Source organism: Ammospiza nelsoni, chromosome 25 (genome assembly GCF_027579445.1).
Source record: "Ammospiza nelsoni isolate bAmmNel1 chromosome 25, bAmmNel1.pri, whole genome shotgun sequence".
NCBI lineage: Eukaryota > Metazoa > Chordata > Aves > Passeriformes > Passerellidae > Ammospiza > Ammospiza nelsoni.
The window spans coordinates 3001433-3027125 of record NC_080657.1 but is presented as its reverse complement, the minus strand read 5'-3'; the positions used below and the strand labels follow the sequence as shown (position 1 = coordinate 3027125).

At 53.3% G+C, this 25693-nt stretch overlaps 2 protein-coding genes and 1 long non-coding RNA gene across 3 annotated transcripts in view; all 3 read left to right on the top strand.

Annotated features, from left to right (window-relative positions):
* The window catches only part of KIAA0319L (KIAA0319 like), a 31119-nt gene extending 17441 nt beyond the window's left edge, over positions 1 to 13678 (top strand). The window contains exons 9-21 of the mRNA XM_059488857.1: positions 452 to 584; positions 1432 to 1660; positions 2407 to 2530; positions 3054 to 3186; positions 3993 to 4141; positions 4418 to 4569; positions 4744 to 4882; positions 5192 to 5351; positions 7243 to 7385; positions 8347 to 8469; positions 9107 to 9197; positions 9544 to 9635; positions 11948 to 13678. Of these exons, the coding sequence (XP_059344840.1) occupies positions 452 to 584; positions 1432 to 1660; positions 2407 to 2530; positions 3054 to 3186; positions 3993 to 4141; positions 4418 to 4569; positions 4744 to 4882; positions 5192 to 5351; positions 7243 to 7385; positions 8347 to 8469; positions 9107 to 9197; positions 9544 to 9635; positions 11948 to 12135 (1856 nt within the window). The 3' untranslated portion in view covers positions 12136 to 13678. The remainder of the gene's footprint in view (positions 1 to 451; positions 585 to 1431; positions 1661 to 2406; positions 2531 to 3053; positions 3187 to 3992; positions 4142 to 4417; positions 4570 to 4743; positions 4883 to 5191; positions 5352 to 7242; positions 7386 to 8346; positions 8470 to 9106; positions 9198 to 9543; positions 9636 to 11947) is intronic.
* Positions 13679 to 15460: 1782 nt separating this feature from the next.
* On the top strand, positions 15461 to 21351 carry LOC132083688 (uncharacterized). Its single transcript, XM_059488510.1, has 7 exons — positions 15461 to 15470; positions 16616 to 16823; positions 17385 to 17915; positions 18731 to 18955; positions 20083 to 20283; positions 20647 to 20798; positions 21275 to 21351. Exons 1-7 carry the CDS (start codon positions 15461 to 15463, stop codon positions 21349 to 21351), a joined length of 1404 nt encoding a protein of 467 aa, XP_059344493.1.
* A 60-nt stretch (positions 21352 to 21411) lies between these two features.
* Positions 21412 to 23798, top strand: LOC132083937 (uncharacterized). The gene is made up of 6 exons (XR_009420007.1): positions 21412 to 21837; positions 22075 to 22130; positions 22372 to 22431; positions 22721 to 22783; positions 23230 to 23320; positions 23580 to 23798. It is a non-coding gene; the product is annotated as an uncharacterized LOC132083937 (long non-coding RNA).
* Positions 23799 to 25693: the final 1895 nt, after the last annotated feature.

Genomic DNA, 25693 nt, shown 5'->3' with positions numbered 1-25693 from the left:
AGAATTAGCCTCTCTGGCCAGGAGAGCAGAACACACACAACAGCACCTCTCCATGTTCCTTTTGAAGGGCACTGGCCTGAGCCAATCTCCTAAAAAAGGAAAAGCTCTGGAGGTTGCTGCTCAGAATCAAAAAATAATTACTGTCAGTCAAAATTACTGGGCTGTTGGCTAAACTTCAAATGTGTAGGTTACTGACAGGACACCTTTAGTGATCCTGGCCTGCACTAGAGCTTTTCAGGAGTTCCTTTATACAAATTCAGGTTGTCTTAGCCCCATCTAGCATTGATTTGTTACAGTTTGGGTGTCTGAGCATAACAGAGACTTTGGGCTTCAACCAAAAATACCTTTGCCCACTAACCCCAGGGCAGAAGTGGGGACTGACCATTGGAATCTGTGAAGCAGCATTTTCCAACTCCTTGTGTGTGTTTGTTTTCCTCCATTACTGAAACAGAAAGCACTGATGATGATAAAATTATCAGCTACCACTGGGAAGAGCTGAAGGGTCCCCTGAGGGAAGAGAAGGTTTCCAGTGACACTCCCATACTGACACTGACCAACCTGGTACCTGGGAATTACACTTTCAGGTAGGTCACACCTGGCAGAGTCCATCAGTTCTCATCCCTTAAGAGTGAAATATATAAGATTCCTGAAGTGTTAATCTGGTTTAAAAAAAAAAAAACCCAACACAAAACATGGAGAGAACTGCATTTTGTGATGTTCCCTCTCTCCACTCCTACACTTTCAAGTAGTTTTGTAGCTTTGCACTTCAGGAGAGATAAGCTGTCCAGCTACTTCTTATTCTTGACTTGTAGCCCTGGTTAAGATGATGGCTGCTCTGTCAGTGCTACAAAATGTCCCTTGAAATGTCAAATCTAAACTCTCTGGGTAAAGGCTTAGGAAGAAATGCAGTCTTGAAATCCAGTTTTTAAATGCAATGTGTTTGTGTCCGATAAGTGAATGAGGTCTAATGGGTTGATGCACAACCTTGGCAATAGGTGGGAGCTGATTTTAATTCTGTATTTGTCCTGTGATTTTCCTTTGGCCTGTATTTTGGTGTGATGTCCATCACTGCACCAGCAGATCTATTTAAAGTCAAATAACCTGGAATGCCTCTTACTGAACACTGCTTTCTTGTTAGGCAGTTGGCATGAACTAATCAGATCCATGTTCAGGTCTAGATTTAGCAAAAAGCAGCTGTGTTTGTGGTACCAGCTACCTGAGGAGATGTGCTGTGTCATTCCACTTGTGGGTTAGTAATGCACTTCTGTGTTTCACCTTGGAACTGGTTGTTAGATTGCAAGTGAGAGATGGATGTGACTGTTGAATTCCTTGCATCACTTGGAGGCTGATAATTGGACATTGGGGGAAGTTTCTATTCAGAAAAGCCTGTATTCAGCTCTGGTCACCATCACTTCTTATTTCCCTCTTCAGTCTGACAGTTGTGGACTCAGATGGTGCCAGCAACTCCACCACTGCCAACCTGACTGTGAAGAAGGCAGTGGATTATCCTCCAGTGGCCAATGCTGGCCCAAACCAGGTGATCACCCTGCCCCAGAACTCCATCACTCTCTATGGCAACCAGAGCACGGACGACCACAGCATCGTCAGCTACGAGTGGCTGCTGAGCCCCAACAGCAAAGGGAAGGTGATGGAGATGCAGGTCAGTGTCTCCTGTGTTCCACCTGGGTTGCTCACTAGCTGGGATTTTGTCTATAATCAAACCAGTTTGAATGGACTGTTAGGAAATGTCTTTTAGAATCCTACAGAGCAAAGGTGTGATGATAAGTATGTGCCTAAAGTGAAATCCTTGTTTAACTTTAAACAAGGATTTTGGAAGCTGGTGGTGGTTTAGTAGCTGAGCTGTTGCACCAGCCTCACCCTGGCATCCTGTTCCTTTCTTGGGCAATGCAGTTTTAAATCCTGCTGAAGAAGGGGGATTGAGAGAGGTGGGAACTTTCAAGCTGAATCTTGGAGTCTAAATTTTGCTGATACTGACCAGACCCTCCTAAAAAATAAATGTTGGAACTTGTTTCTGTGTCATCATTTTTCTTTTGAAGATTATTACTGTCAAATTTGTAAAATAAGAAAGTCCATGAATCAGGTTCACAATGTGTGGGATTTGCACATGGCTCCTCAGAGATTTTACTGGAGTTGGGAACTACTGAATCCCTAAAGGTCTGCTTGTATGGCATTGCTCTTATTATGTCCCACAACAGTGTCCTTGTAGTGTGCATAAATTTAGCTGCAAGAGCTTTGCTGAAGTGGCACAGACTCCTGCTCCCACAGCAGGAGTTGGTAATAACCCCCTAGAATGTGCTGGTAATGGTTGCTTTAGAATCAGAGTCTTCTGGTCCACCCTCATCTGCATGAGGATTGTTTTTAACCCATGAAAATCTTTTCTCACAGGGTGTGAGGACACCAGTCTTGCAGCTCTCTGCAATGCAGGAAGGTGATTACACCTACCAGCTCATAGTGACTGATTCTGCTGGGCACCAGTCCACTGCAGAGGTCACTGTGATAGTCCAGCCAGGTAAGCTGCCTTTACCTGCTCTTGCTGCTTCCCTCCCAGGGGTTGGAGGTGAGCAGCAATCTGTCAGCAACCTCTTATGGTGACTTTCAGGAAAGCTGATCTGATTTAGGAACATTCTGGGCTGGTATATTGCTGATAAATGAGCAAAATAAAGCTTGTAGGAATATTGTAATTGTGGGCCATTCTCTTATTTTACACAGTGTAACCTGATTGATATTTTCCTACAATAAAGGCAAGATTGTGTTTCCAAACAGCTGTGTCTGCCCACAGTGCTGGGTCCTGGGACAGGGGCAGGAAAAGTGGAGCAGTACTGAGAGAATGAGAGCAAAAATCAGAATTCCTAGTTTTCAGTTTCATTTTATTGCAGATGTGTGAATTAAATGCTTATTGGATTTCTTAACTGCTTTTAACCTCAGTTTATCTGAGTACAAAGTAGTGGGCAAGGGATGTACTGGAAAATCTTATTGGTGGTGTTTAAGCTTCCTTTATGGTTGTGTTTGAGAAACCCTGCATTCTTTTCCAGAGAACAACAAGCCCCCAAAGGCAGATGCTGGTCCAGATAAAGAACTGACTCTTCCTGTGGACAGCACCACTCTAGATGGCAGCAAGAGCTCGGATGACCAGAAGATTGTCTTCTATCTTTGGGAAAAAACTCGGTGTGTATCACCTTCCATGTTCTTGTGTATCCAAATCTTTCATTTAAAACACCCCCACACCTCCCTTGTGTTCAGTGATGGTCACATGGGGCCTGCCAAGCTTTATCTGAATAAGACAAGGATTTATGTTTGGTTGAAAAGAAGTGGAGTTTTCTTTGAGCATAAGAAATAGCTTTGCCTTCATCTCTAGGCCTGAGCATGGTGTGGCTCAGCTGTGTTTCCATTCACAGCTTGGGTCTCATGGAGAGCCTGGCCCTTGTAATCAAACAACAGCAGGGCCTCCTAACTCGATGCTTTTGCAGTTTGTTTAGAGGCAGAGTTCTCTTCAACTCTAAATTCCCTGAAATGCTTTAGGGAACTCAGGAAAAAGCCTATGAGCAACTTGCAGTCATTTTTTCTGTTTGTTAATGCAATGTCTGTGCAAAGCCTTAGAAATGAAGGACTGTTATTGCTTTGCACCTTCTTTTTTTTTTCAAAATTGGCTCATTGTGCAGTTCACAAGCCAATTTGCTGAAAGTACAACTATTTGTAAACACTGCCTAAGTGCTGTTATCAGTGTTCCTCTGGTTTAAAATTAACCAAAACATTTACCTGCCAGAAATTATGCTTTTTGTTCTGGATCCTGCACTTATTGTTTAGATTATCTTGCTGTAACTCGAGAACACAATTTTGATTTTTATAATGGATTATTATTTCCAGGCTCCTGTTTGGAGTGAGTTTGCCTCCAGTACTCTGTGCAAAGTTTAAACTTATCAAAACCCATGAAAGAGATCAAAAACTAACCAGAGCCCTTGTGTGTTTGTTAGGGGTCCAGATGGTGTGAAGCTGGAGAATGCCAACAGCAGCATTGCCACTGTCACAGGCCTCCAGGTTGGGACATATGAGTTCACTCTGACAGTGAAGGATGAGAGGAACCTGCAGAGCCAAAGCTCCGTCAACGTCATCGTCAAGGAAGGTACATCCAGCCACAAGAGCTGCTCAGTCACTGGTTGTGTCTGAGTTCAGCAAAACCTGTGTTCAGAGACAGAAAAAAAAGTAAGGAATGGAGGGAGACAATGTGGAGAACACTGAAGTGGCCTTGAATGATATTTTCAGCCTAATCCTGCAGCATTTCCCTTCTCTTCCCTGGGGTTAGACAGGGATTTCTGGAGTACACTGGAGATCTAATGCAGTAATTTTTGATTGGGCATTACAAGGTCTTTCTCCAAGTGTTTTCTCTCTGTTTATTTAGAGATAAACAAGCCGCCCGTTGCAAAGATTGCTGGTAACGTTGTCATCACCTTGCCCACAAACACAGCAGAGCTGGATGGATCCAAGTCCTCTGATGATAAAGGGATTGTCAGCTACTTGTGGACCCGGGATGAGGGGAGCCCTGCAGCTGGGGTGAGCTTTCTTTTGTAAAGGATCACAAAAATCAGTGCAAAGTAGTGTTGTCAGCTCCCAAGGAAATACAAAGCTCCTTGTTGGGCTGTTACTCTGTCATATCCTGAAATATGACAATACATGGTGCTACTTTGATCCTTTGTTTCCTCATACTTACTTTGTTCTGCCTTCCAGGAAGTCTTAAATAATTCAGACCATCATCCTGTCCTCCTCCTGTCCAATCTGGTAGAAGGGACCTACACATTTCACCTCAGAGTAACAGATGCCAAAGGAGAGAGTGATGTGGAAAGGACCACAGTGGAGGTCAAACCTGGTGAGTCTGGCTTTTGTGCTGTACCACATTTGCCTGCAGCCTTCTGATACAGTATACTGGGATCAAAATATGTCATCTAGTGTAGTTTAGAACTGTAAATGTCAAAAGTTTTGAGGGATGTGGTTGTGTTTTCCTGTGGTTTTTGAGGGCTGACTCACTGCTTTTGTTACCTTGTGTCCCTTCCCACAGTGCTGCTCTAGTTCTGTGTTCAAATCAGAAACATCCTGGAGAGATAGCTAAAAACCTGCCTTGTGCCCAGGCTGCTAAATAAAAACTCTTAAAGATCTGTACAATCTACATTCTGTCTAGATCCTAGGAAAAACAACCTGGTGGAGATAATCCTGGATGTGAACGTGAGCCAGCTGACGGAGCGGCAGAAGGGGATGTTCATCCGGCAGATCGGGGTGCTGCTGGGGGTCCTGGACTCAGACATCACCGTGCAAAAGATCCAGCCATACACTGAGCAAAGGTGGGATTCATCTGGGAGGGTACACAGCAAGGAATTGCTGGAGGGTTTGGAAAATCAAGGCCTCTTGGAAAGCAGATTGGATCATTGGGACATGTGGAGTTGTTAACGTTGATATTCCTGCTTGGATCAGAGTTGTCAAGCAAGTCTTGGGTATCTTTCCCCTCTGGAGATGGTGCATTGCCCTTGAAAACTGCTGCTGCTGATGTATTTTCACCTCAAACCTGTAAAATAAGAACAAATCTGATTTGTTTTTTGAAAGTTGTGGAGACTGTGTGAAGGGATGTTCTGCAGCTGGAGAAGTAGCAGAGCTTGGTGCAGGAGTTTGCTGAAACACTTAAAACACACCAGAGTGTGAAACAATCCCCCTCACCTTCATGCCAAATTGATAGCTCATACAATCACAGACTGGATTGGGTAGAAAGGACTTTAAAGATCATCCAGTTCCAACCACACAGCCCCAGGCAGGGACATCTTCCACTAATTCTGCAGAAGCTTTATTGCCCACACAACTGCTTCAACTTAGTGTATGAAAAAAATATATTGAGCCAATATGATTTCTGTTTGAAGAGGTAGAGAAGCTTAATTTTGATTGCTAATTGGCTTACAGAAAACTCCTATTTATCCTAAACACATGGAAGTTGGCTGCTGAGCAGGGCTGTAGGTCAGGGTGGTATTGCCTACCTGGAGAGTGGCAACAAGCCATGAGTGGAAATCTGTTGAAATAAGTGCAATATTCCACTTAGTTTTTATTAAAAGGGGAGTAGTTTTAAAGTACCTAAAGCACTGAAGAAGATTTAAGGGACGTGCTTAAAGTCCTGCAGCAAGTCAGCAATAAATCTGCTGTTACTTTACACCCAGCTGAGTGCTGTGATGTATCGATTCCTTTGTGTCCACCTGGCCTGCTGTAGCAGGAAAATCAGAATTCATTGTCCATGCAAAGCTAGGGAGCTGAGAACAGAGGAGCCAGCACTTTCTGTTGTAACTGTAGCTCTCTGTCTCTGCCATGAGCAAGCCAGTCGCCCCTGAGGAAGGCAAGTAAGGGATTCTTGTCATTAATGCTTCATCTGTTTGTGTGTTCCAGCAGACAAAAGAGTGGGAAGTGTTAAAAAGGAGCAGAGATTGTTTCCTGACAGATGGCTTTAAGATCCCATTTTTGCTTCCACTGTCAAAGTAACTTGTGCTGTTAAAAAAGAGCTTTTTCCTCTGACTGTTGGTATTTCACATACTCTGAGGGTTTCACTGATATGCCATTGACTCTTGAGCTCACTAGTGATAATAAATCCCAAACATTCATGCATCCTTTTGTGAGTCTAAAGGATCCACAGGGCTCTGCAAGGTGAGCAAGCCATGAGGAACAAGTTCTTCTGTCATAAAGTTAATGCAGTAAAGCTGCAGAATACAGAATCCTCCACACCTGGGTTGGTTTTGGGCTACAGCACTTGGTGCATTCAAACTCAACTCTGCAAAAGAGTGTAAATTTCTATTTTCTGGTGCTGGAGCTCTGTGCTGAGCATGTAAATGGACCCCAAAGTTTCAGAGTAGTAAAATCTCAGGATCCCAGAGCAAGGAAGGAAGGAGAGTATGAAAACAGCAGGACCTTAAAGTTTGGGGATTTGATGCTTAGCATGAACATACAAAGATCTACTTAATGTGTAAATTCAAGAACAGTGCAGCCCTCCCTTGAAAAATATGAATGGATCAGATATCTTGAAGGGTTTTCTACTGTAAAACCAGGTCTGCCATTACTGCTTTCAAACAGAGCCAGCAGTCTGGTCTTCAAATAAATTTGGGATTCTGAGTAAGTCCCTCTAATGACAGACTGGAGAGTGTGGCTCTCCACCTGATATTTGGAGAAGCAGCAGATAATTAGTAATTTTTTCCTCTCTTCCAGCACAAAGATGGTGTTCTTTGTGCAGAACCAGCCTCCCCACCAGATATTCAAAGGACGGGAGGTGGCCTGGACGCTGAAGAACGAGCTGAGGAAACAACAGTCAGACTTCCTCATCTTCCGGGCCCTGGAGATTAACACAGTCAGTAAGTGAGAGTCTCTTGGGACAGACTGAACATCTTTTACCTTCCTTTCAGCTGCCTGATAGAAATAAGGGTGCTGAAAACACCCCCATGCCCAGACACATGCAGGAGCTTTCATGTTAATAAATGGGAAACAGAAAATTAAGTCTATTAGACTATTCACTAATCACTTATTTACCAATTAATTCCATCCATTCACTATTCAGCTTCTTATAAATAATTACTTGCAGTGTTGCTGTGAAGATAAGAGTTCACAAAACCAAAAGCAGATTGATACTTATGAAACTAAAATACAGTGTTAATGGACTATAGTCACTGAAATCAGTGTCATCCTGAAAACAATGAACTGCACATCTTGGTAGCTGTGAGCCCACTTGTTTCCTGTGCAGCACAAACATCAGTCTGCAAGAAATGTTCCCCTTCTATCATTATTTTACATCTTTACATTAGCACTGCTTTTCTTTTATGAGATCCATCCTGTGAGGATCATTTGCTGATCAGTTAGAGATTTGAAACTAGAATTGTGTAAAGTAATTATTTTCATTACTTCCTGATTTTACCATTTTTTGGCCTTCAGAAGCCATTTTTCAATTCTGTTTGGTGCCTCCAAAGGATCTGTTTGTTTCTTGTCTGTCTCACAGTCGGGGTTTGAATTGGAAAATCAAAACTTTGTTTAAAAACATTTACTTGACTAATATACAAATTCCACAACTTGTATATCAAAATGAGGATTTATTAGGCAAAATATATGTTGCTGGTGAAGTGGGATGTTTCAGTTTGGCAGAAAGCCCAGGTGCTTACTTTGCACTTCTCACCTCTCGTGATTACTGAGCTATGAATGAGCTGCAGAGGGGCCACATTCAGATCAGAGCCTGCAGGAGGGGTTGGCTGGATTGAACCATTTTCTCCCATTTTTACCTCACCTGTGAGTCATTTAGTTCACCTTGCTGGTTTTGGCCCCCAGCCTGTCAGCTGAACTGCTCTGAGCACGGGCGCTGTGACTCCTTCACCAAGCGCTGCGTGTGTGACCCCTTCTGGATGGAGAATTTCCTCAGGGTGCAGATGGGGGACGGCGAAAGCAACTGCGGTGAGTGACCCCCCTGGGTGGCACCTTGGCACAGAAACCCTCTTTGGAACCCAGGCTGGGCACATGCCAGGCATCCCCGTTGTTGTGATGAGATGCTGAGACCGGGACACAAACCTTTGTCTCACCTTTGGGCAGATGTTTGACAGGGGAGTGAGTTCCCTTCACACCCTCCCAGTGGACACTCACTGAGAGTTAAATCTATTCTGGGTGTATAAATCACAGCTCTCTTCTGTCATCTCCTGATGAGATGCTGACACCAGCACACAGACCTTTGTCTCACCTTTGGGCAGATGTTTGACAGGGGAGTGAGTTCCCTTCACACCCTCCCAGTGGACACTCACTTAAAGTTGAATCTATTCTGGGTGTATAAATCACAGCTCTCTTCTGTCATCTCTGTCCTGCCACAGGAGAGCAAATTTTATCAACCAGCACTCAGTGAGCACTGCCCAGCAAATCCACACATTGGATTTTGAGCTTCCCAAGGGGATCTGGTGCTGCTGCCAGTGGGGAATGCCAGCCTCTAATTCTGCAAAGAGGCAGGCCTTGCCTTTTCTTTCCCAAAAACAGTCCCCTAAAATGTGCACTGTCAGTTGTACGAGGTGCCAAAATGTGTTTATCTCTGGGGTTTTGCTTGCAGAGTGGAGTGTGCTCTATGTGATCATTGCATCTTTTGTCATCGTGGTTGCCTTTGGAATCTTGTCGTGGATGGTGATCTGCTGCTGCAAGAGGTGGGACTGAAACCAAACCCTGCTGTATTCAGGTTTCACAGCCAAGTGTCTGCAGTAGGAGGTTAAAGATTCAATCCCATTGTCCCAGCAGGTCATCTGCTGAGCCTTGGGATCCTGGGTTTTAAGTGTTTCAAGTTAAATGTTAAAGTTCCAGAACTCTGGGTTATGTTAAGAAGAAAATTTGGATTAACCTATAAATGTGCAACTGAGCAACATTTTAATGTTTCACTTTGTAATGTGAACATAATCCTAAATAGTGAGTGCTTTAGCTTTGAAGATCAGAGTTGTTTTTCTTCTGGCTCTTTTGGAAATGGACTGTTGCTTAATTCCTTTTTCTCCCCTTTAGACGGAAAGGAAAATCCAAAAGAAAAAGCAAATACAAGATTTTGGATGCAACGGATCAGGAAAGCCTGGAGTTAAAACCAAATCCCAAAGCAGGTAAAACATGAGAGGGAAGAGCTCAGCACTTCCAGAGGGCTGACTGAGGATTCTTCCTCAGTGGACTTAACAGTGAAATAAATGTGATGTAGGGACTGACAGAGGAGTCTCAGAAGATCTGAGAGCTTGTCTCAGATCTGTATTTAGTAAAGTCATCTAACTTTTAGATTTGGAAATTGGGGCTGAAACTGGCCTGGTCCTGATGTCTCCACTTGGCACCTCAGAAGTAGGAAGGGGATGCATTAAGCTGTGCAAAAGAGTCTGACTCAGGAAGCCCAAAATTGGGTCTTGACTGTAACTTCTCCTGCTCTGAGGTTTTCCCCTGGGTTCTGGTAGTTCCCTTCTTGCCAATATGCAATTCTTTGGTCATTCTCTACAGCAAAGCAGGAATTCAGTGGCACTAAACATTACACTGAACTGATCAACACCTGAGAACAAACTCAAAATACTTGTGTACTGGAGAGATTGAGGTTTATTTGTGCTCTGCTACTCACCCACCACAAACAACTGGTTCATCAACTTATTTATTCTTGCTCCTGTGCACATCAGGCTGTGAAAATTTCACATTTTAGCTCATCCTCTAGTTTTCCAGTAAGCAGATGCATTTCAGAGGGAGCTCCATGAATTCCTCAGTGCTCCTTGTGGCTACAGGTCATTGGCCCATTCCAGAAGGGCAGGATTTGTCCTCAGTGTTCTTAGCCAGCATTGCTGACCTGAGAGTGCTTGTCAGTGCTTTGCAAAGATCAGGGAGTTATTTCAGGCTGGAGTGTTTTTATCTGATACATGAACCAAGCCATGGGCACCTGCTGACTGACCAGGAAAAGAGGGAAGTGTTGGGAAGGATGTGCCAAGTACAGCCCTGCTGAAAGCCAGGGAGCTCTGCAGCTGCTGAGTGTGTGTTTCATGTCAGAGTGTGTCCTGGTTTTGTTTAGAGAAGGGGATGTGTTAACTGTGCATGGAAAAGAGTCCCTGATCCTTGTTTGTGAGCAGAAAACGACTGCTCATGCTGGTGTTATCCCATTTAATGGTGTTCCAGCAAAGTGAGCAGTGCCCAAGAGCAGCATGGAGGGCATTGCAGTGACAGACTGATCAGCTGTTCCTCTGAGCACCAGGCTGTCCCACTGCTCAAACACAGATACCCTTGCAGGAAACCTGGGTGTGTTTCCCTCCCTCAGCACCCAACTCTGCTTTAATCTGACCATCTGTCACCTCAGAGCCCACTGAGCAATCAGTGTGCTAAATGTGCCTCACCATTTGCTCTCTGGTAACTAAACTCATCTTGCTGCTTCTGAGGCTGGCTGTTGAGTGAAGTCTTTTTTCCCTGCTAGATATGTCCAGGGAGCTTTCTGCTAAGAGAGGAAATGTTGCATTTCTCCATTAAGGAAAAGCTAAATTTAAATATTTCCTCTGTTGACAATATCAGTAAATATCTCTCTCCTGTCCTTGTGCATTAATCTAAATTCATCCTGCTAATTTATCTCTCTTCTCTTGCAGAGAGGAGAGTAGGGAGAGGGTAGTGAGATGGCAGAGATCTTCCCTCACACACCTGCATATTCTCTTGCTCCAGTTGTGAGCCCTCCAAGCATTTTCCAGGCAATGCCCCGAGCAAGGTCAGGGAGACAGAGCTCCCCCATGTACTCACATTCCCTTCTGGTCACATCATTGCCTTCCTGGCTGCTTGTTGTGCTTTGTGTTGTCTTGGAGTGTTGTTGTGACCCCTGACATGCCAGAGTGTCTGAGACAGGATCACTATACTTTTTCCATATTTAACTGAGATTTTAACATACATACTCTGCAAGACATAAACACACTCTGTTCATACAGGTTTTTCTCTGGTACTCCTGTAAGTTTTCACCTAACTCTCCCCTCTATTTTTAGCAGAGATCCTAGTACAAACCAAATAGCTACACCTACTAATCTTATACAAAATCTAACTACAATACAGATTTACTTTTCTAAATAGGAAATAACTTCTATTGTGTTTGAAAAGATATATGAAAGAAACCATGGGTCACCCTCAGAAATACAAAAAGAAATCCCAGGTTAGACTTACTACTGCTTTTTGTCCTGATTTGGATTTCATGGCTTGTTGTTAAAAAATAAATGCAAATGGCAGATCATTCCCTAATTTCAAGAAGGAGAATGTATTCATCCTGTCTCATGTCTGAGACAGGATCACTTTGGCTTCAGCATCCCAGGGAATAAGAGACACACAGAGGAAAGTCAGGTTCTGCTGCTCTTAGATGAGAAAAAGAGACTTAGAGGGGATGGCGTTAAAAGCTTTTCTAACCTGGGAATGTTTCCCCTTCAAGGTGGCAGACAGAAAGCCCAAGTCCTCAACACGAGCCTGATGCACTCAGAGTCGGAGCTGGACAGTGATGAAGCCATCTTCACGTGGCCTGACCGGGAGAAAGGGAAACTGCTCCGCAGCCAGAACGGCTCCCTGCGCAACGGGCAGCTGAGCCTCAAAGCCAAGAGCCAGAGGGAGGAGATCCTATAGCCCCCCTTGGGCAGCCTTGGCTGGAGCTCAGCAGGGAAGGTCAAATCCCATCCCTGTCCTAGCAGGGCCTTTGGAGGCCACTTTGACCAGGACAACGCTGCTAAGTCGTTTCACAGAAAAATAACTTTGGTTTTGTGGGTTTCTTTTCATTCGGTTCAAACTGGTTGTACTTGAATTTGAACTTCAAGGGAAATCAAAGGGAGGAGAAGGCAACTGTGAACCCCAGGAGAAGAGTCAGGAAAGGATGGAGCTGGCATCTGGAGAGGGCAGGACAGAACCACTTGGAGCAACTGTGAATGTGCAGGACCCTCCTAAGCCACCTCAGACTGCACTGGAGGGAGCACCTGTGGACTTCAGCTCACTTGCCTTGGAGCTCCTTGGAGAAGGAAAGTCAAGGACTTGAGCTGTGCTCTGAGCTCCCTTCAGGCTCCCATAGCCTACCACAGGCTAGTTATGCTGTCCAACAACTTTCTTCTCCTTTACTCCCACCTTCCCTAATGGTTTGAGCACTATTTTAATGTAGATTGTCCTTTCACATGCACTTGGCTGCTGTTGGAGTGTAGAGGAGGGGGAATGTAAACACTCTGGCAGTTTGCAGGTAGGAGGGGGTTTGTGGCTGTTCCCAATCACTGTCAGGCTGCTCTCATGGGGAGTGTTGGGACTTGGTGCCTGTTCATGTGTGAAAAGCTGACCTGGGTTACTGCCCAGGCTGGGAGACCCCCTCCTGCAGCAAAGTCCTGCTTGGTACCAGAGCTGGGGACACACAACCCCCTTTGGTGCCTCTGTCCAATGTCTGGCTTCATTCCAAAGCTGTGACATGTTCTGTGGCCCCAGCACTTTCTGTTGGTCACCAGGCCGTCCATGAGGCTGGACATAACCATATCTCAGTTATGGAACACTATGTACTGTGGTTTTTTGGTTTGTTTGTTTGGTTTTTTTTTTTTTCCCTTAAAATTTGCACATCCCAGGTGATGGGGATTGGTCTGTGCAGTCCCCAGCTGGCTGCTCCCTCAGGCTGGCAGCTCACTGGCCCTGTGCTGGTGTGGCTGCAGAGCCCTGTGTGCTCCCATCACAGTGTCAAGAGCACACTGATGTCCTTTTGTGGTGGAAAAGGGAACTCTGGGTGCCCAGGGGTGGTGGGCAGTGCCAGCAGCACGTGGCACAGCGTGTCACTGTGTCCCTGCTGCCTGAGCCCGGGGGCAGCAGGGGGCTCCTCTCCCATTGCCACTCCCTTATGTCACTGTGCTGCTGTCGTGAGTTGCACCCTGTCCTCGGGCAGAGCTCAGCCTCGTGCTGGCATGAAGGATGCCACTCCTTCTCTGGGGATGGGTGGGCAGTTCATTGCCTTTCTTTGTGTTTAATTTAAAAACTGGAAACTGGTTTCATTGGCTTTTTTTTTTTTTTTTCCTTCTTATTGAGCTATGAAAGCCAAAAGGCTTTAAGTTCCTCAGTTGTATTTATATTGCTGCACTACTGATTTGTGTTGAGCTAGATGAAGATTAAACACTATTGAACGTGAGGGGGTGTTCCCTCACTGAATGTAGTCGTGGCTGCTGCTGAGTTTATTTTTTGGGCAATCAGCTGTTGCTCAGGCCAGCTCTGGAGCCTGCAGCTCTCCCAGTGCTGAGGCTGTGGCATTTGCTGGCGTCACAGGGGCCACCCTGTGCCTGGGCTGTCTGGCACACAGCTGGGGCTTGGCTCAGGCTTCCCCTCCCTGGAGGCTCCTGCACCCTCCAAACCCACCCAGGCCCACACACAGGCAGGGCTGACCCTGGGAGGCTCCTCAGAGGGCACAGCCCAGGGCTGGCTGTCCCATGGCCCCACACTTAACTCTGTGTGTGCCTTCATTTGGGTGTGAGTCAGCAAACTGTGGGAACAGGAGGCTTTGGAGCTGCAGGGATTGACCAGGTGTGCCCCGAGGCTGCAGCTGGGAGCACTTTGTGCTGGGAGAGGGGAACTGTTGGGCTCTGCTGAGTTCTGGTCATTGGGGACTGTGCTTTTTGAGCCCCTCTCTCCTGCCCATGCCAGGGAGGGCTCAGGCACTGCAGGGGTCAGTGCCCTTCTCAACAGACCCATGGTGGGCTTTCAGTGAGCCTGGCTGCTTGTTACAGGAGGGAATTACAGTCCCTGTTACCTCCAGCACCTTTGTTCAGCTGTGGTTGTTCCCTTCACCCCTGTGTTTCACTGTGGGGTCACAGCCCTTCACGGGGGGTGCTGTACTGAGGGGCTGCACCCCAACCCAAGTTTGGGCTTTAGGAGGGCTTTGGCCTTCCCTCTGTGCCCAGCAGCTCCAAGTCCCTTGCCATCTCTGGGTGCAGCTTTGTGACAGCACAGCACAGCTCACATTAGATTCCTGGCTCCATTAGTATTCCCTGGCTGTGCAGCCTCTTCCCCCTCCACGTGTTCACCCTCAGCACCACCAAACCTTCGGGAATGGGGACAGGCTCTGCACCCCAGCTTTGGGGGGCACAAGGACGTGTGGGGCTGACAGAGGTGAGGAGACCCCCCCATGCTGAAGGTGGGAACAGGCCCGAGGCAGGAGCAGGGTGGGCTGTGTGCTGCAGTGCCCCAGGAGCACAGCCCTGCCCAGCTGTGTGCCCAGAGCCTCCCTGGGCTTTTGGAATCCCTTTTCCTGCTCTCCTCCTCTCCCAGTGTCGCTGATTTTGCTGCTGGTTTGTTAGCCGAGCGCCGTGAGCGTGCCCTTGCTCAGGAAGGTTTCTGCATTGCTATGCTGTATGATTTCACAATTAGACACTGGCTACAAGTTGCCCACGTGTGGAAGTTAAAGGCTGAGACATCTGTCAGATGAACCAGCACCTTCACTCAGTTTTATTTCATTTAACATATTCAAGCTCTAGTGAAGATATTTGAGGCACATTCTATAGTTTTTAAATAGTTTGCTCTTAAATCTTTTCCACATCCTGCTGCATAGCTGGGGGTGCCCAAGCTGTGTGCACTTTGGTTAATGATGTTTGGTGATTCCAGTGTTACTTGGGTCAAGAGTAAAAGTCTTTTTTTTTAAACAAAATGCTTCTTGCACATGGGAAGGTGTTCCTTGCACATGGGAAGGTGTTTCTTGCAAATGGGAAGATGTTTCTTATAAATGAGAAGATGTTTTGCTTCGTTATCCAGTTTCAGCTATGGGACAGGTCTCACCTAAGGCTTCATTTCACAGGAAAGCAAAGCAGCAGCTGCCCCACACCTGGATGGCAGCACCTCCTCATGCAGCAGAGGAACATTTATTAGTTAGTGGAGTCCTTGAAGGAGGTGACTGTGGCCACCCAGCTCTTGCTGGGGCTGCCTGTGTACGAACACAGTTTAGCACATGGCACTCGGTAGGGACTGATGGCACTCGGACACAGATTTTTTGGAGATTCACCTTCAGGGTTGTCCTTCTGTCCATGCAGAGTTCACGTGGTCCATGGGGTGGGCTGGAGCCTCTGAGTTCACTTCCCTCAATGTCACCTAAGGACAGAGGAAGCCGGATCTGCTGAGCTCCCCAGCTTGGCTCTGCTTGACGGGTGGGGAGAACTTACAGCAGCCAGAACAGGAGATTGGGGCTTCTCACTGCCCTGAGGGCAAAGAGCTGCTCCTGCCTCCAGCAGATTTTGGTCTGTGTCACATCCCCATGAGGGGATCAGCGCCTGGGCTGGAGCCTCAGAGCATCCTCAGTCTGTGAAATGGGTTTTATTGCTGGAATTTCACAGCTCAAGAAACTGAGGCAGCTGTGACCAAAGCAGCAGTGAGGGCTCTCCCACCACGGCTGTCCCGGTGTTTGGGTGGCTCAGCAGCCGGGGAAGCCCTGCAGTCCCTCGGGTGCCGGGATCTGGCCGCAGGCACCGAGGCCAAGGCCAGTGACAGAGCTGGGGAGGTCGGGGCTGCATCCGCAGCTTCACCACTTGTGCCTCCCTAAGCAGCACCGTGACTACAAAGAGTTAAAAAACCCCAACAAGCTCTTTCCGGAGCCAGAGGAACCCGGTTTTTCCTCTCTTTGTGCTCATCCTGCTGCATGTGCTGTCCTTGCTCCGACCGTGTGGATTTGGCGCTGCTCCCCAGCGCCTTCCTGTCATTAGGATTCCCTGGATTGCTGCTGCTTTCCTTCTTCAGCCGGGCTCTCCCTGACAGCGGCTCCCGCACCTCGCCCGGGGCTCCCGTAGCCACGGGAGGGACACAGCAATGATTTATCCGTAAATTATCCCTGTGCCGAGGGTGCGGGCACACTGCAGGGGGCTGGTGGGACACTTTGTGGCACCTGCGGAGATGCCAGAGATGCCACAGTGTGGCACCTCCACCACGGGCTGGGGAAATACCCCAGGGGCAGTTCCAGATTCCAGAGCCGGGCAGGAGCGTCGGTCACGGCCCTGAGAGAGGCCGGGATTTGCGGGGCTCAGCTGCAGGACCGACCCTGTGCCGGCCGTGTGGCCCCATCACAGCACACCTGGTCCCACCACCAGCACCCCTCACGTCCCTCCTGACCCAGCATCACTCCCCGGGGACTGTCACAGGCGTTTTGGGGCGAGCGTGGCTGGCTCGGAGCAGGAGTTGCAGAGCATCCCCGCTCCTGCCTCCCCTCTGAAGCTGAGCCCCGAGGGGCATCGGCGGCTGCTGCGGTGGAGCCCCGCGGGCACCATCACCCTCCGTCCATCCCTCCGTCCGCCCGTCGGTCCAGGCGGGGCCCCGCGCTCCGAGTGAGTCCGTCTTTCCATTGTTCAAACAATCTCTTTTCCACACGCGGTGCCAAGGACTCCCCGCTCGCTCCCGCACGCGCCAGTATATTTAGCTGCCTCTAAGCCTCTACCTTTCCTTATATAGGAGAGGCCAAACGAATTTCTCACTCTCATTATTAATAGCCTGAGAGGAGCTCTTAGGAGGCTGCCAAAAATAGCAGGCAAACAGAGCGCACCCGGCGTGGGGAGGGTGTCGTGGCAGGCAGGGAGCGGCCGGGACCGCCGCGGGAGGGATGCCACGCTGCTGGCCCCGGCTTTTCCCTTTGGGAGCCACGCTGAGGTGTCTCCCAGAGTCCTGCCCCTTGCCCTGCCGGCTCTCTGCAGGTAGGACACGTGGGGCTCCGGGTGGGCAGAGCAGCCCTGTACCCCCGGACTTGGCAGCTGGGGATGCTGTGACAACCGCCCCGTGGTTGGGGACACCCCAGGTGGGTGGCCTGGGGACACCCAGGGATGCCCATCCGCACGGGGAATCTCGTGTGGCTGAGGTGGTGACAGGTTTTACCCTTCTGTGCACTCCACCAGCTCCGTTTTGCCCTCGAGCTGCCCTGGGCTGCTGCTGGGCCCGGGGCTGTGTGCCGGCTCCCCCACGACAAGGCTTGGGACCCCCGAGGGCGCCCGGGGGACGTGGGGCAGGTGGCAGAGCTGGGTCGCTCTCTGCGTGCTGGTGGCAGCCCTGGCTGTCCCTGTCCGGGAGGGAGAGGGTTTCTCAGCAGAGATCACCCAGAATCGGGCACGTGTGCCGGGACACCGACACCAGCATGGGGAGAGCGAGGAGGGAGCTTTGGGGTGCCCAGCGAGCCAGGGGTCTTCAGCTGCACCCGGAGATGTTGCATCCCCGGCAGGGTCTGCCTTAAATCCCTCCCTCCTCCCTCCCTCCTGGCGAGGAACTTCTCCCGCTGAACTGGAGGATGCTGCAAGCTCCTGCGGACGAGCCGGAGGAGTCCTGTGGCAAAGTCAAGGCGAGCAGGGAAGCAGCAGCGTGCCCGTGCCGGGTGTCACCGCAGCTCGCTGCCGCCAGCCCAGCCTGCTGCGGCCGCTGTCACCTCCAGCACCGTGAGTGGCCTTGCGGGCGGGAGCTGCGGGGTCTGCGGGGGGCAGCGGGGCTTTCCCCGCCGCCAAGGTTTAACCTTCAGCGAGCCCGGCCGGTGCTGAGCCCGCCGGGGCCGGGGATGCTCCGGCTGCGGGCGCCGGCGGCGTGGGCGGGGAGGGGACGCCCTGGGGAGGGGGACACCGCAGCCCCCCCACCCTGCCTGGGGCCAGCCCGGTGCGGGCGGAGGAGCGGGGGGTGGCAGCAAGTCCCTGTGTGGCTGGGGGAACAATGGGGCCCCCTCGGCAGGTCCTGGCTCCGGAGGGGTCCTGGGTGCTGAATGCTGGGGCTCTGCGGGCAGCACCCGGCCCTGCTGCCTGCGGGGGTCCCCCCTCCCCAGGGACCTCCGCCACGCAAAGTGGGGACACCCCAGGCCTGCGGGACAGGGTGGGAAACCCAACTTCTGGGCACCTCGGCATCGCGTTGTGGACCGGCACGGAGGGAAGCGCGGACCACCACGGCCGGTGCACCGGGGTCCTGCACCCACCGCCCCGACACGGGCAATGCCGGGCCAAGGGACGGCAGGAGGGAGGCGCGGTGATCCCCCGGGCACCCCGTGCCAGCGCTCCCCCTGCACCCTCCCGCTTGCTGGGCCTCTTGGTGTTTTATAAGTCACCCAGCAGCTGCTGCAGTGGGGATGGATGAGCCGGGGGAAGCCGGCTGGGGGGGCAGCGCTGGGTGGGAAAACTTGGAAAGGCCCTGCGGGGCAGCGGCTGCAGAGCTCGGCCAGGGACGCGGCGCTGGCGGAGCCGGGGGAGAAAAAAGACTCTTCCTTTTATAGCCAAGCCGGGGTTGTTGGGTGCCTGCGGACGCGTGGGTGCCACCTCGGCCGGCCCCGGCAGCCCCTGCAAAGCCGCCTGGTGCCCGCAAACCACCCCGGCCGGGCACGGAGCTGCTCTCGGGGCACGCAGAGAGCACGGGGGGCTGCCCCGGCCGGGGATCCACAGCCGCTCTGCGGGCATGGAGCGTTCCTGGAAGAGGGGCTGCCCCAGGCCACAGCTCCCTGGTGCGTTTCGGCTCGGGGGCTACAGCTGCAAAATGCAGCGCTGGGGCTGGGGAGGGCTCGGGGAGGCCTTCGGGGGTGGGGGGCACGCCCGGGGATGCAGAGGGGGTTGGTGGGGATGACCAGAAATGTCCGGGCACGGAGAGGGCAGTGGGGTAGAAGCGGTCTGTGGAACAGGGCAGGGGCAAGGAGGGGTGGTGGGAGCAGGCAGGGGGGCCCGGGCTGGAGCAGGGGACACAGCGAGGTGCCTGGGACGCAATGAGGATCCCCTGGAGCTGGCGCAGCCTCCAAGGTCACTGGGAGAGCCCGGCCGAGGGCTGTGGGATCAGTGCCACGGGCTGAGGCTGTGTGGGCCACTCGGGCTGGGGTGTCTCTGATTCCCAGCACTGGGAGGCTGCCCAAGGTCAGCCGAGGTGACTGGAGATGAACTCGGCTGCCATGTGAGAGCCCTGGCTCTGTGGTTTCAGGGTGGGTTCAGCCCTGAGCTTTTGACTCCCACTGCAGCCTGGCAGTGCCGGCAGTCCCTGGGACCCCGGTGCTGCTGCAGCAAATCCTCAGGGCAGCCTGGCACTGCACTGCAGGGCCGGCAGAGCCCCGGGGCTGGAGGGGGTGCATCTCTGCAGCCTCGGGCTCAGGACACCCACTCTGTTTGGTTTGGGATGGTTCAGGGGAGCTGGTGCTGCCAGACACGCTGTGCCCACGGCTCCTGCCGGGCTGGGCCCTTGTCCTGGCTCCTGGGAGCCGTGTCTGGGATGCTCAGGGTGGGATCCCTGGGGAGCAGCCATGGGGAGCTCCTGGGCTGCTGGCAGAGCATCCTGGCTGTGCCATGCCGTGCCCCACAGCAGTGATTGGTGTCTTGGGGTGCCCTGAGCAGTGACTGCTGCCTGTGTGTGCTGTGAGCTGGGCTGGTGACGTGAGGCTGCACTTGGCACCCGGGGGCTCCTTGCAGGGGAGCTGTGGTGTGTGTGGCCAGGGCTGCTGGTGCTGAGTCACGGCCACGCCGTGTCCAGCCAGACCCTCCTGCCCACAGCCAGACCCCCACGCACCCCTCACCTCCTGTCCTGAGAGGGGGCAGCCCTGGGAACCCAGGAACGCTCCCTGTACCTGCCATTGTCCCATTCCAACCGCAGGTTTAGGGCTGGGAAGGAAACTGAAGTCAGCGTGCATCCTCTCTGTCACCCTGCCGTGGCTGTGCTGGGCATGGGAAGCCCCCACAGCGCCCTCCTTCCAAGCACGCGGATTCGTCAGACTGTCAAGACTCTGAGTTCTCAGCTGAATCCCTCCTGCCATGGGCAGAGGCACCTCCAGCATTCCCAGTCCAGAGCCGCTGGGTGGGGAGGGGCCCAGAGTTCTGCGTCCTTCTCCTGGCTGCGCAAACAAAATGGGCAGGGGCATGGGGGTGTGGGAGGTGGGTGCCCACCTACACTGACTTTATGTGCACCAGCTGAAACACTGCTCTGGCACATGGACAGATATGAGGATGTGGAGTTTGGGGGTCATGGGGGATGCAGGGGAATGAGTTGGTGCATCCTGACCCAGCAGAACAGCAGCAGCACCAGGGGGACCCCTGCCAAGCCAAGAGCTTGGGCCAAGGAGGATTCCCCTGTGGAAATGGCTGCGGGCACAGGCACCCACCTCTGCCACCCATCCCTGCTGGCCCCTGTGGGCTTGGTCATGCCTCCTTCTCCTCGCAGGTGCAGCTGCACTGGTGCCCTGCAGCACAAACCACTGAGCCTCAGGTGCATCCTGGAGTATCCCATCACCCTCAAAGGGCAGCCAAAACCCTGGAACACCATCCTGAACACTCTGCAGCCACTGAGGGGCTCTGGGTCCGAGGCACACATGGGTTGGCCATGGCTCCAAACACGAGGAGCAGTTTGGTGCCTGTGGGCACAGGGGCCATCTGGGCAGTGCCTGCACCTGGGCTGCACCGGGGAGAGGCCCATGGCACTGGGGCTGGGCAGGAGGTGCCCCAGAGCCCCTGCTCGCTCTCGGGTTTCACCATGGCCACGGGCTCCTTGCAGGACCTCACTGGGGCAGGAGGACACGGCCGGCAGAGGGGCAGCCCCGTGCCCTGCGCCCCCAGCCCCGCGGCGCCCGCCCCTCCCTGCCAACCCTACATACTTCTTCATATGCCCATATGGAGCCGGCCGGTGCTATGGAATGTTAAGAAGTATGTATTTTTGGGCTGGGACCCCCACGCCGGGAGCCCCCCATGACCAGCAGCGACCAGACGGAGCCTCCGGAGAGACGATGCGTCCCCTGGGGCTGGTAAAAAGGAACCAGATCAACTTGCAACTGGATTTGGTCCCCTTCAACCAGCTGCAGCGGCGCATGAGCCACAGCACCCGCTGGCCCTGGGCGCTACATCCGTGCTGACCCGAGCGGGATCGGGCTGAGGAGCGGCTGCAGGGACCGGGACAAACGGGGGTGCAGAGAGGGGTTTCGGCCGGTTTTTAAGGATGCCCGCTGGGGAGGAGGCAGAGCGGCTCCAGCTCTGTTCTCCAGACTGCTGTGGGTGCTCCTCGGCGCCGCGGAGTTTCATCGGTCCCAAACCTGCTGGGGAAAGGCCCCGTGAAGCCACAGGAGCTCCGGCACAGCCTGAGCAGCCCCGGCCCGGCGCGTCCTTCCCCCTCAGCCCCCGCAGGTCCCGTCCGAGGCCATCGGGGCCAAAGGGATCCCTGAGGGTGCGACCCCGAGGGCCCCAGCCCTGCTCTAGCAGAGGCAGCACCATCTAGAGTTAAGGAGAGAATGAAACCGAGCGAGCGGCTCCAGAATTTCCCGGAAAGCAGCTGACCCACAGCTGCCGTGCCTGGCGGGAGCTTTTCCGACCGCCATTGGACCCTCAGAGCGTAAACAGGACTTTGGTGTCGTGGAGTGTCGCGGTGGGTGTGTGGGGACAGCAGCCTTTCTGTAATGGGGGGACAGTGCCGGGGGCTGCTCCCCTCGCTGTGCCGGCGGAGCAGCCACGGACCCCTGGGACGGGCAGGAGCCTGGGCGGGAACTGGGGGGGTCTCTTCTTGTGAGGGGAGGGGGCCGGGGTCTCCTGGGTGGGAGAGGGGTTGTTGGGGGCGATCGTGGAGGGCAGCAAAGCCCGCAAAAAAATCTTCTTGCTTCCCAAGGTACCGGGATTAGAGCAGACTCATCGCAGCTCTCGCTCCTGTCCAGCTGCCCATGAGTGAGTTGGGTGGCTCGGGGGTGGGGGGCCCAGACTCTGGCGTGGGGCAGATCGAGGGGGGCACAGGGACCCTGGGGTTCGCCCCTGCTCCCCTCTCCTCCCGGAGGGCTGAAGGGGAGCGGCGCTGGCAGAGCTGCTGCTGCTCTGGGACCCTGCCCTGCCCGGCACGGGGCGCTGGGCTCCAGCTGGGAGGAGCTTTACTGCCCACACACTCCCGCCCATCTGTCATTTTCTTTTTTAGGCTTTCTTCCAGTTGCCGTGGCGTACCTGGCGGTACTGGTCATAGGCGCTGCAATTTTGGGTGAGAATTTGGCACGGGATGAGCAGCGCTCGGCTTCGCTGCTTGTGCTGCTGAGGGGGAAGGGGCAGCTCTGGGCAGTGCCTGGAATGGAGTTGTGTCTGCCCCCGCTGCTGCAGCCCTGCACGCTGCTCCTCTCCTGCCGCCCAGGGCTGTCCCCGTCCCTGCAGCCCCAGCCCTCGCTGCCCGCTCTGCTCCCTGGGTGCTTTTGGGGAGGCCGGGTCTGGTGCAGGTGGCAGGGGGAGATGGGGCTCACAGAGAGCACCCTAACGCTGCTCTGCCTTCACTGCAGCTGTCGCAATGAATCAGCCCATGGAGACCTCTGTGAAAGCCGGGGGTGTGCATGGTGATCCTGGTGAGTGGGGAGGGCAGGGGGGCTGGGCTGTGCTGGGTGGAACACGGGCTTGGACCCTGGGCTTACTCTGCAGCCAAAGCAGCCCTTGAACCCCTCACTGGTCTGAATGTGCCCAAACTGAGGGAAAGGGATCCATCCCAATGTGGTGGGAAGAGCCAGGACACGATGGGACAAGGGCATTGGGGCTGAGGGCACTGGGGCTGTGCAGGCAGGTGAGTGCTCTGTGGCAAGAACTGCTGTGTCCACTGGCAGCACTGGCCAGAGGTGGAAATGAAGAGCAGGAAGGGGCTGGATGTGCTCAGGGAGCAGAGCTGACTGCAGCCAACGCTCTGGAACAGACTGAGGAGGCTCTTGCTGGAGAGACATTGTTGGCTGTCCCTGGATCCTGCTTGTGTATCAACAGGCAGCCTTGATGCTTCTGGAACCTGACACTCCTGTCTTTATAGGGGGGAAACAAAAGGCCAGCCCCCCAGGCTGCAGCCAATGCCCTGCTGACCAGAAGAAGAAAGCCTGATCACCATGGGCAGTGAACAGAAGGTGATTTCCTTCCCTCCAACAGCCTGCTTCATGTCTTCCCACATGAACCATAATGCTGTCAGTGATCAGCAGCTGACCATTGAACAGATTTGGATGGCCTTGAGCAATAAATGCTTTTGAATACTTTAATGGAAGTGCATTTCTGGTGCGGGTGTGTGTGGTGGTGCCTGGTATGCGTCGTGGCTCAGGTTCCTGCCTCATGCTTGTCCCTCAGCAGGCAGCGTCGATGCTCCTAGAACATCACCCTCTGTCTTTGCAGGGGCTGCATAAATGACCTGACTCTGCCCCCTGAGCAGCAGCTGCTGGCATGCTGGAACAGAAACAGCTCCCTGCGCTCAATGCAAGGGAGCAGAAGCAAGATCCCTTCCTTCCAAGCCCAGGATTCGTCTTCAAACAGCTGGTGCTGGAAAGTCCAATCCCTCCCACAGCTTCTGCTTTCAGTGATTTGGAATTCAGCAATAAATAAGCCATAAATGCACAGTGCTGGCATGTCTGTGTGGTGGTACTTGGGTGTGCATTGTGGCTCAGGTTGCTGCCCCGCAGCTGGGGCTGTGCTGTACTCCAGGCAGGGATTGCACAGGCCGTGTTTCCAGCCTTGCTCCCTGTCCCCCTGCACAGCCAGGGGCTGCTCTCACTGCAGCCTGGCAGTGCTGGCAGTCCCTGGGAGCCCGGCGCTGCTGCAGCAAATCCTCAGGGCTGCCTGGCACTGCACTGCAGGGCCGGCAGAGCCCCGGGGCTGGAGTGGGTGCATCTCTGCAGCCTCCAAGGGCAGCCAAATTCCCCCAAAACACCATCCTGAACACTCTGCAGCCCCCCAGGGGCTCTCGGTTCGAAGCACACGTGGGTTGGCCACGGCGCTGCCTCGCCCTCCAAGCACGTGGAGAAGGTGCTCCCCAGAGCCCCTGCCCGCTCTCGGGTTTCACCATGGCCACGGGCTCCTTGCAGGACCTCACTGGGGCTGGGGGACACGGCCGGCAGAGGGGCAGCCCCGTGCCCTGCGCCCCCAGCCCCGCGGCGCCCGCCCCTCCCTGCCAACCCTACATACTTCTTCATATGCCCATATGCGCGACCCCGAGGACGGGAGAGCCTCACTCCTGCTCTAGCACAGGCAGCAACACCAAGAGTGAAACAGAAATTAAAACTGAGTGACTGGTTTAAGAATTCTCGGAAATCAGTTGGCCCACCCCCGCCTTTCCTGCCGGAAGGTGCAAGGGTGGGTCCGCTTATTTTCGGCTGCCGTTTTCCCCTCAGAGCACAAAAGACGCAGCAGAGGTTGAGGTGCCGCGGTCCCGCGGTGGGTGCTCGGGGACAGCCGCCTTTCTCTGAGGAGGGGACAGTACCGGGGGCTGCTCCCCTCGCTGTGCCGGCGGAGCAGGCACTGGTCCCTGGGACGGCCAGGATCGTGTGCATGGGCTGGGGGGTCTCTTCTTGTGAGGGGAGGGGCCGGGGGCTTTTGAGTGGGAGAGGGGCGGCTGGGGGCGATGGTGCCGGGCAGTAAATCCCCTCTGATCCCACCTGCTGCCTATGCAGAGAAATCTTGTTCTTGCTTCCCAAGGGACCGGATTAGAGCAGGGTCATCGCAGCTCTCGCTCCCGCCCAGCCCACCATGGGTAAGTTGGGTGTCTGGTGGAAACTGGGACACGGGACTTGCAGTGGGACAGACGGGGAGGGGGCACAGGGACCCTGGGGCTCGCCTCTTCTCCCCTGTGGGGCCTGTGCAGGGCTGAAGGAGGGCGGTGCTGGCAGAGCTGCTGCTGCCTCTGGGACCCTGCCCTGCCCGGCACAGGGCACAGGGCTCCAGCCGGGAGGAACTTTATGCCCACATATTAGCCCGTTTGAATTTTTCCTTCTTAGGGCCAACTGTGCTCGCCTTTCTGGTCGTCCTGGTTGTCGTTACTGGATTTACAATTGTAGGTGAGAGTCTGGCACGGGATGAGCAGTGCTCAACTTCACTTGTTGTGCTGCTGAGGGGGAAGGGGCAGCTCTGGGCAGTGCCTGGAATGGAGTTGTGTCTGCCCCCGCTGCTGCAGCCCTGCACGCTGCTCCTCTCCTGCCGCCCAGGGCTGTCCCCGTCCCTGCAGCCCCAGCCCTCGCTGCCCGCTCTGCTCCCTGGCTGCTTTTGGGGAGGCCGGGTCTGGTGCAGGCGGCAGGGGGAGATGGGGCTCACTGAGAGCACCCTAACGCTGCTCTGTCCTAACTGCAGGAGCAACAATGGCAATGAATGTAAATCGTCCGTATCGGTCTTCTGCATGAATACCGAGTTTGCATGTTTCCATTTTGGTGAGTGAGGAGGGCAGGGGGGCTGGGCTGTGCTGGGTGGAACACGGGGTTGCACCCTGGGCTTACTCTGAAGCCAAAGCAGCTCTTGAACCC

Coding starts and splice junctions, on each gene's coding strand:
- LOC132083688 (XM_059488510.1), top strand. Junction 16,824..17,384: donor GGCGGGGCCCCGCGCTCCGA/GTGAGTCCGTCT, acceptor GCACTCCACCAG/CTCCGTTTTGCCCTCGAGCT. Junction 20,284..20,646: donor TCCCAGTCCAGAGCCGCTGG/GTGGGGAGGGGC, acceptor TTCTCCTCGCAG/GTGCAGCTGCACTGGTGCCC.